Genomic DNA, 10583 nt, shown 5'->3' on the forward strand with positions numbered 1-10583 from the left:
AATCATGATTACAAGTTATTTACAAGTTATTTCACGAAAATCATGGGCTTCTTAGCCAACTATATTATGTTCATGTTTTTGGAAATTGCTTAGTTAACCGAGAAGGCTCAGATAGCCTGAAATTACGTAGCCACCGTAGAATAAGGGTTGTCAGCAAGGAGACAACACCTTCATTATGCAGTTTGGATCCTTACATGCTTATTACTACTTAAATCTCATATCCCTGGTAAGGTTGTGAGTGTTCTGCTGGTAGGACGCAAGTACCAGACCATGTTGTCGGTTATACTATAGCATTCCCCACGTTACAAGTAGTTTTACATACAAGTATTTCTATTGATTACTGTTTTAAGTCTTCACTCACGTTTCATGTTCATGTTCAAGTTACATTCAGTTTCAGTTCATATCCTATATCTATGTTGTGTCATGTTCTTCATTTCAGCAGGTTTTACATACTAGTACTATTCACAATGTACTAACGTCCCTTTTGCCCGGGGCCTGCACTTCACGGTGCAGATACCGGTTTTCAGGAGCATACATCTGCGCAGTAGGATCACTTCAGATATCAGCTTATTGGTGAGCCCCACTTCTCTCGGGGTTCAACATGGAGTCTGCATTAGTATTCAGTTTATGGTAGTCCAGGGCCATGTCCTGGTAGTTAGTATTCAGACATGTTTTAGAGGTTTCATAGACATATGTTAGTTCACAGAGTCAGTTATGCTTTTATGTTTGCCAACTATTGTGTTTTCATGATATTTCATGCTATGAGATAAATTTCAAGACTTTATTCCGCAAATTACATTTTCATGATTTATTTAAATTGCATCATATAGATTATATTGTTTTGATGCCCATGTTGACAAGCAAGCCATGAGGTTCGCTCGGACACATGCAAGCAAGGCCCGAGTGCCGTGTTACGCCCAGGCCATGGTTCGGGGCGTGACAATATGTATATATATTATATGCATAAAAATAGTACAAACTAATAATGTCAAAAAAAAAGTGCACCCCATAAAGGGTGGACCCCATACTAAACGACATCAAGCAATATAAAAAAAAAGTGGATCCCACCATCTCCAAACTCACGGTAAAAAAAGTGGACCCCATATTAACAAAATCAAGTAATGTAAAAAAAAAAACCCATATTAAAAAAAAATAATGTCAAAAAATAAGTGCGTAAACACTAATATAATAAACTTTTAGATGCGGAGTACAAACTACAATGTTATATTAATCGTGTTTTGAACACAGTATATATATATATATATATATATATATATATATATATATATATATATATATATATATATATATATATATATATATATATATATTACTACTGTATAGAAAGGTGGGTTGGGAACCTTTTTCGTCATCCACTTTTTCGTCGTCTGTTTGTGGGCCCCAAAAAAAATTGTGGGCCCACATATTTTAAACAACTACTAATATTTTTTTTAAATTGTGGGCCCCATATTAAACACCATTTATTACCACATGCGTATCAACCCATTAGTGGGAGCAAATGAAATTATTGTACAGCAACATACACCAACCAATATTAAAAAATTCAAAAAAAGCACCAACCAATTAAGCATTTAAAAAAAAAAGTGTGATCCCCATATTAAACACCAACCAATATTAAAAAACAAAAAAAAAACACCAACCAATATTTAAAAAAAAAAGTAAATAAAGTGGAACCCACCATCTCTAAACTCACAGGGAAAAAAAAAAGGTGGACTCCATATTAACAAAATCAAGCAATATAAAGAAAAAAAGTGAATCCCATATTAAAAAAAAAATAATGTAAAAAAAAAAAGAGTGCAAACTTTGTATTCGTAACAAACACTAATATAATAAAGTTTTAGATACAAAGCATAAACTACAATGTTATATTAATTGTGTTTTGAACATAATATCCCATATTGACAAAATCAAGTAATATAAAAAAAACGTGAATCCCATATTAAAAAAACAAACAATGTCAAAAAAAAAGTGCAGATTTTGTATTCATAGCAAACACTAATATAATAAAGTTTTAGATACGGAGCATGAACTATAATGTTATATTAATTGTTGAACATAGCATATATATATATATATATATATATATATATATATATATATATTATATGCATAAAAATAGTTCAAACTAATAATGTCCAAAAGGGTGGGCCCCATACTAAACAACACCAAGCAATATCAAAAAAAAGAAAAAAAAAAAAGAAACTATATAAAGCATGGGTTTAGACCCATGCTTCATCGTCCGTTGTCCCTTAAAAAAAAGAGGGGGGGGGGGTGGGCCCCATACTAAATAACACCGAGCAATAAAAAAAAAATGGAACTTACCATCTCCAAACTCATGGGAAAAAAAAGTGGACCCCATATTATCAAAATTAAGCAATATAAAAAAAAAATGAACCCCATATTAAAAAAATATAATGTTAAAAAAAAAGTGCATACTTTATATTCGTAACAAACATTAATATAATAAAGTTTTAGATACGGAGCACAAACTACAATGTTATAGTAATAGTGTTTTGAACATAGTATATATATATATATATATATTATATGCATAAAAATAGTACAAACTAATAATGTAAAAAAAAAAGTGCACCCCACAAAGGATGGACCCCATACTAAATGACATCAAGCAATATAAAAAAAAAAGTGGATCCCACCATCTCCAAACTCACGGTAAAAAAAGTGGACCCCATATTAACAAAATCAAGTAATATAAAAAAAAAAAGCGAACCCCATATGAAAAAAAATAATGTCAAAAAAAAAGTGCAGACTTTGTATTCGTAGTAAACACTAATATAATAAAATTTTAGATATGGAGTACAAACTACAATGTTATATTAATCGTGTTTTGAACATAGTATATATATATATATATATTATCACTATTCAAAAACAATTACATACACATAAATGCACTATAATCTAAAGTGTTGGGCCCGTGCACAGCACGGGCATAGGCCGTCTAGTTAGAGAAGATTTATTAGCCAAAAAGACCCTAATGGTCGTTGGGTTCAAAATCAAATTATTCTGAAATCACAAAATTATAATTGTAACTAGAATTATTTATTTTATTAAATAATATCCTTAATTAAATATCGAGTAAATTTAATCCCCCAACTTTCTACCAAAATTAATCCGTCCAACTAAACCTCTCGATCTTTAATGTAGAGGAGGGATATTGAAAATCAACAATAATTAAGTGGTAATTAATTGATTTAAAATCAATTTGTAGTTATTAAGCCTCAAAGACCTCTTATATAATTTAATTAAAGACTCAAGAAAGCAATTTTTTTTATTAAGAAATGGTAAGAAATCCCGTTAACGTTTGTGATTATCATATATTGATCCTAATGTTATATTTTGTCTCGAATATACCCCTAAGCAATTAAAAATGTCCAAATATGTTACTTGCACTAACGAATAAAGTCATGTAGGAGCATATATTTGGACCTTTTTAAATAGTTCAGGGATATATTTAAATATTTTTAATTATTTAAAAATACATTTAGAATTTTCATTCTTGTCTGACTTTCTTTATCATGCTTTCTTTTGACTTGAGGTCTTTCTAAAACGGCCTATGTACCTCTCAAATAAGGATAAGGTTTGCGTACACTTGACCCTCATTAGACCCCACTTATGAGATTATACTAGATATGTTGTTGTCGTCGTCGTTGATATTTGGACTTTCTAATTTTTCAAGTGTGTGTTTCAAATTGTTAATCTTCTTATAATCTATACAAGTTGCAATCTAATTACTCCCCATGTAACAATTATATGATAGATATTTCCTTTTTAGTCTGTTCCAAAAAGAATGATATATTTTTACATTTGAAAATAATTTAACTTGAAATTTCTCCTTTTACCTTAATAAAATAATTTACAACCACACAACTATCTATAATTTATTTTAAATCATAAGTTTTAAATATATATATTTTTTATATTTCGTATTTAATTAAATTATATCACATAAATTGAGACGCGAGCAAATAATAATCCCACCGGCACTCGTTTTAGTTCTTCTTATCCATGGCCCACACCCACAGCAACTCCTTAAAAAAAATGGAAAACGAGAAGAAAAAAAAAAGACGAAAAAACGTACTAGTACCTCAAGGTTCAGTGAGTGCGTCGGCAGATCTGGACTCCAATTCCCTAACGCGTTACGTCTCTTCAAAAAAGCAGAAGAAAAAAAGAGCTGATCTCCATTCCACACACTCCACTCTCATTCATCTGCTATATAACAATAATTACACTAAAAAGAGCAGCTTTACTATAACATAAAGACGAATGGCAGGAAGATCATCAGCATGTAGTCTTAAGGTGTTGAAAGTAGTATTGGGTTTGATGGCTATTAGTTTAGCAGCTTATATTTTAGGTCCACCTCTGTATTGGCACTTAATGGAAGGCTTAGCTGCTGCTTCTTCTGTTAACAATTGTCCTCCTTGTAATTGTGACTGTAATTCTGAACCCTTCTTTTTCATTCCTCCAGGTATGTATACTTACTTACATTTGCTTCTTTATATTCTTGCCTGATCTGATTTTGTATGTGCCATTAACTGTCAAGAATTCTCACATTTGTGAATCTGGGTTAGGACCCCTTTTCTTTAGATTTTAATCACTTACTTAAAGATCCATTTGTGAATCTGGTCTGTTTGTTAGAGACCCAAATTGTTAATCGAGTTATTCTATTAGCTGAGTTATGTTTGCAGACTTAATTAAACTGAAAAAGGTAGATTATTTAGCCTGATCTGATGTAATATGTGCTATTAACTGTCAAGAATGTTCACATTTTAGCAATTTTTGTGAATCTGGTTTAGGAACCATTTGGGAATATGGTTGTTTAAAAGACCTGTTTTGTTAAATTTTGTTACTCACTTAAAGACCCATTTTGTGAATCTGGCCACCTTGTGAAAGACCCAAATTGTTAATCAAGTTCTTATATTAGCTGAGTTATGTTTACGCTGAAAAAGGTAGATTTTTTTTTGTTTTTGTTTTGCCTGATCTGATGTAATATGTGTCATTAACTGTCGAGAATGTTCACATTTAGCAATTTGGGTAATGGTAACAAACTTCATGGTCGTGTCTTTGCCTTTTTGTGAATCTGGTTTAGGACCCATTTGGGCATTTTGTTGTTTAAAGACCCGTTTTGTTAAATCTTCTCACTTACTTAAAAGACCCATTTGTGAATCTGGTCATATAATTGAAAGATCTCAACAGTTTATCCCTTTTGTTGGATCTGCTTTCTAAATTAAGCAATTCTTGGTTTCTGTGTTTTGATGCTCCAGATATCGAATCAAAATCCTGCTAAAATACCCCATTGATTCTACATTATAGTTCCTTACTTCTAATCTCAGGCCAAATTTGGGAATTTCATACTGTTTGAAGTTCAATATTGTAGCTTATCCATTGTTATTGCTCTCGTTAATCGCTGTCTGTCCTTTTAATTAGGGCCGGATTCAAGAGTTCAAACTTTTTATGGGTTTAAATATTTAAGGTCTTAGCATTGAACCCATATTTCTAAAATTATGGAATCAGACCTACTGTTTATTGCAATCTTAGTAGAACTTTACATATAAATTTATACTCCGCATCAAAAGTACTAGGTTCAGATGAACCCGGTGACTGAACTCTACATCCGCCACTGCTTTTTATAGTTCTGGCAATATTTCCAGCCTTGATTCATGAATGTGTTAACCTAAATTAAAATATTCCCCAATCGTCCTGCTTGTTGTTATATGTAGTTTGGGATTATTTGGAGGAAGGAAGCCAGGATGTACGTGTTAGAAAATTTGCTATTAACGTTGACGAATGTCTAAACGTACAACTATTTAGGTTTCCTCTTATGACACTCGCTATCTTGAAGTCGAGGCTAATATGGTTAACTAGTTTGGTTGACCTTCACGCATGTCTTATGAGTTTGAGATATATATATTAAAATACTTCTGGTTTGCCTTTTCCTGGTCTAGTAAGCCTTGAAACAATTCCGAACTCACCTATCTGAAAAGTGAAAACTCAGAAATTTTATTGATAGTTTTTGGGTCTATGGAAGATTTCTCTTACTCCCTCCGTCCCAATTTAAGTGTCTTAGTTTGACTGGGCACAGGGTTTAAGAAATAAAGGGAGACTTTTGAATCTTGTGGTCTTAAATAAAAGATATGTGTAAACTTTTAAATTTTGTGGTCTTAAACATGCCTTGAGATTGGAAAACTTACTAAATATAGAAAGGGACACTCTTTTTGGGACAAACCAAAAAGGAAAGTAAGACACTTAAATTGGGACGGAGGGAGTACTTTCTTGCTCTGCTTGTACTGTAGAATGTCATTTTGTATGATCTGGACACCATGTCTTTTTGTAAGGTTTATTTAGAGTATCTGGTTATGTGAGGACATTTGTTTTTTCAAGAATTGCTCCCATTGACCTCTTTTTTTTTTTTTTTTTTTAAATGTCTTGCAGGTTTGAGCAATGCTTCTTTGACAGGTTAGTATCATGAGATCTTAGGCGGTTCTTTAATTTTCTTTGATTCAGGTATCATTTATTTTGTAATCTGATGGAAGATTTCATGAAGTCATCATTTTCTTCTTCTAGTTGTTATCTGATGCCTTTACCTTTCTTAACATTGACATCATCAATACTTAGTATTCTACTTTTTCATGAATTTATTATCATAGGAATTATGTTTGGGTAGTATTTCTGCTTTGAACTTAAGGGTTATTTAACCATTCTAGGTTGGTGTTGTCAAATGCTCTCTCCCTCTAAAGTTATGTCAACTCATGAGATTTTCCTTTAGACTCCATAAGTACATTGATGTAAATAGACCTACAGATGAAACATCAGTAAGGGCTTCTCACTAATAACTAACTTTTAACTTATGAAGTAACCTATGTGCTGATTGAACCCTTATTTTCTCTTGAATAACATCCTTGTGTGCTGATTGAACCCTTATTTTCTCTTGAATAACATCCTTGTGTGCTGAGTGAATCCTCATTTCCTCTTGAATGACCTGCTTTCTTCTGTTGTGACTGTCACAATGATACCTTGATTGAAAGATATCATGTGACACATGAAAATATTGGCTTTGACTACTTAAGTAACCTATGGTGATATAAGCCTTGGTTTTCCCCTGTATCACACCAGCATCGTCATGTACATTGTTTTGGACTTTTGAAGGATCCCCTGATCGGCACAACTGCATTTAACATGAGAAAGGCAGTAGCTTAATATAAAATTACGACTTACAAGAACTTAATTGATCCAAACACTTAGACAAGTACTCCAAATTCTATGAGCATTTCCACCGCTAGCCTGATAACAACTTCGAAGAATTTCTGGACATGCCTTCCTCCTTTCGCTTTGAGTGAGGTATCATTATTTTGTAATCTGATGGACTTATGGCATGTTTTATTCGATTCTGTAATGAGTTGAAACTGTGCAAATATCGAAATGATCTGCAGACTTCTGCAAGACTGCAAATGCTTGACATCTTAAGCTGTATATGTTCAAAATATCCTAGAGTAAATGTGAATCTTCTTTCATTTCAACTGTGAACCTCCTATATTTTATTGTTCAAATATTGTTGTTCTTTCATGTAGTAACTGTTTACTCTTCTTTTTGAGGATTGAAATCTATATTTTGTGACTTGACATCTAAAATCTTGGATTTCCTTTCTTTATTCAATGTTTTGCAGATTGTGCTAAGCGTGATCCAGAGGTTGGTGAAGACACGGAAAAGAACTTTGCTGACTTGTTGTCTGAGGAACTTAAATTGCGAGAAGCTGAGGCCTCAGAAAATCAGCGGAAGGCTGACATGGCACTTCTTGAAGCTAAAAAGTTAACATCCCAATATATGAAAGAGGCAGACAAGTGCAATTCCGGAATGGAGACATGTGAAGAGGCAAGGGAAAAAGCTGAGCTTCTTTTATTAGCACAAAAGAAACTGACTGCTACATGGGAGATGAGGGCTCGTCAAAAAGGATGGAAAGAAGGGGCAGCCAAATCTCAAACTCAATCTCAGGGAAATGTACAGACTATGTAACATGCACATGGCCTCAAGTAGCATATCTCGACTTAATCTGATGCCAGGTTCCAGTCGCAACAAAATTGTCTATAAGTGAGTCTCAGCTCAAAATGTGTTAGCATATGAATGGATTCCATTTACCATATGCCTGATTTTAGTTTAGAGGCCACTATATCATCTCTATCTCTATACGCCTAGTCATCTGAAATAGACTGCCATTAGTTAAGGCAAATCCTTTCTATTTATCCTGCTGAGTTACAATTCCACTAGCAAAAGTTTGAGTGAAGATTGCAATCAACTGCCTTACAAAAATTTCATCTGAATGAGTGTCATTTGTCAAACTTTCTATATGTGTGGATGTGAAGATAAACGTGCTGTGTTATGATCGTTGTATTTATACGTAATTTAGGTTGGTGATGCAATTTTGGCAAGCTAGTTTATAACTTTTTATTCCCACTCTTGCTGATTTACCTTGCCCCTATGCCAAACTCTGGGAAACAGGTGATGACAAAAGCATTATAAATGTAGATTAACGCTAGTGGAGCACGTCTGAGCACGGGGAGTTACTAATACTTCATAGTTACCCCAAATTTGGTATTGAGACTTCATTGATAATCCTGAACATGTAATTTGCTTTTTCACAAGTCAAAACACATATGCTTCCAGGCATTAATCATGTGTCTACAGCCATGTGTTTTACTTTGCACAAGTTCTTATTTCTCGATAGCTATCATGAATAAAACTTCAATTTCATGTCATTCCTGAATCAGAAACAAAGGCAGAAGAAGGGTCAGTTCTGGATCCACCAAGTTTGGCTGATCACTTGCGAAGCTACACTACCTTGAAAGGACCAAGTTCACCTTAGGCAAGGGCAAACTTCACAATTCTTTGTCCTCGAACTAGGGTTTGGTATTTGATCCATTATTAGCTCAAGCGACAGCAGGATGGGTTTGTATTAAAATACTTAATCTTTGATAATCAAGAAATCTGTGAGGGCTAAATGGGAAGACAATCTATTCATGCCAATGATCATGTCCAATCTACCATCTCCAACTCGATGAAGTCCGCTTTAGAATCATGGACTTGTATCGTAATGATGCAATTTCTATATATTTGTGAGGCAATTACCCGCATCAGAATGGAGTAGACACGGCGAAATGTGTTTCCAACCTATCAATTTCTGCCCCAAATTTCGAAGCAAAATAGGGAGTCACTTAGGAAAAGGTGAATCTAGGTCAATCAACACATAAACATAACGAGAATGAACAGTGAGTATACCTATGACGACAATATCTGAAGCCTCTACATTCAGGAAAGTAGGTAGAGCATAAACGCGAGGTTGTATCCCCGTGAAAGTAGAAGTTGTGTGATGTGTCTTCCCTCCACCCACCATAGGTCCCATTTCCCCGAGATAGGGTGGTGCAACTGAAGTAGTAGCCATTAAAGATGTTGGCTGAGCTCTCGACCCTATTGCCCATTGGGACAAAACCTCTTTATGTGGCCTAGTTATCCTCACCCATAACACGGTCCTCTAATATAGACAAGAATCAGACTGTCTTTGTGATAAGTGTGCTGAGTAGTCCTACAAACTCTCTGAGCTGGCCTGACTACCATGCCCCAAATTGTGTGCCACTAGATGGGTATTGAAAGCAGACCGCACCATAAACTATGGTGCCCAGATGGCCCCTTGTTGCTCTGTTTTTATTTTTATTTTTTATTTTTAATTATGATAGGCACTGTGCTTAAAGTACCCAAGTACGAGCCTTCTTGTTTTGTCCCCTATTGACCCACTCCTCATGATGAATCCTCTCAAAATCCTATTCTATCCATCATATTCTTTTGTAAAAGTAAAGATTATTGGGACAATTTCCAACTACTACCTACTGCCGAGTCACATTGGAGAGAACGATACACAACTCATACATCACGATTCAAGAAGGAACTCTATTGTAATGACCTGAGTCATTAGCTAAGGAGTATTAGTCAGTACTTAAATAAATGACTGCGTATTGAGTAGTAATTACCACTCCAATTAAAGGTAACTCAGAAATAATTTGAAAAGTAGCAACACACGTGGAGGGCAACGATCTAATTGAAGGAAGGGTCGGGATTGCTTAAAGCCAAACAATTTAATAAGGCCAAAATTGCCGGTGAAGAGGGCATGAGAAATGTAGTTCTTCCTTCATGCTCTTTCTCTCTCTTTCCTAAATCCTTTCTCTTCTCATCTAAATCTAACTTATCAATCTTTATCCTTGTTTCTAAATCCCTTATCTGATTGTGGGGACGATATTAGTATCCAGCTCGAGTAACACACCGCATTTGTATTCCATTTCAGGTCTGATGTTGGAAGCTAGCTGAATCAGCTAATGATTATGTTTTCCTATTTCGTAATGTTTCATTTTCATTATTAGTGAACTCGGTAGATCGTATTTACTTAGTAATTGTTGGATCTAACTGTCAATGGCGAAGTACCTGAGTTGAATTGATTAATCAAATAGTTTTATGTTGTGTACTTAATTAGTGAGTCCATTACATCCACTTCCATTCAA

At 34.2% G+C, this 10583-nt stretch overlaps 1 protein-coding gene across 1 annotated transcript; it reads left to right on the top strand.

The window, feature by feature from the left end:
* The first annotated feature begins 4107 nt into the window (after nucleotides 1–4107).
* On the top strand, nucleotides 4108–8456 carry LOC132620475 (uncharacterized). The gene is made up of 3 exons (XM_060335153.1): nucleotides 4108–4510; nucleotides 6475–6498; nucleotides 7706–8456. The coding sequence occupies exons 1-3, from the start codon at nucleotides 4309–4311 to the stop codon at nucleotides 8050–8052; spliced, it is 573 nt and encodes a 190-aa protein (XP_060191136.1). The 5' UTR covers nucleotides 4108–4308; the 3' UTR covers nucleotides 8053–8456.
* The last annotated feature ends 2127 nt before the right edge of the window (nucleotides 8457–10583 follow it).

Source organism: Lycium barbarum, chromosome 11, assembly GCF_019175385.1.
Source record: "Lycium barbarum isolate Lr01 chromosome 11, ASM1917538v2, whole genome shotgun sequence".
Taxonomy (NCBI): Eukaryota; Viridiplantae; Streptophyta; class Magnoliopsida; order Solanales; family Solanaceae; genus Lycium; species Lycium barbarum.

Bases quoted from the DNA above. Each gene is read 5' to 3' on its own strand.
- LOC132620475 (XM_060335153.1), top strand. From the start codon at position 4,309: ATGGCAGGAAGATCATCAGCATGTAGTCTTAAGGTGTTGAAAGTAGTA. The intron at 4,511-6,474 runs GTATGTATACTT...AATGTCTTGCAG, and splicing joins CTTCTTTTTCATTCCTCCAG to GTTTGAGCAATGCTTCTTTG. The intron at 6,499-7,705 runs GTTAGTATCATG...AATGTTTTGCAG, and splicing joins GAGCAATGCTTCTTTGACAG to ATTGTGCTAAGCGTGATCCA.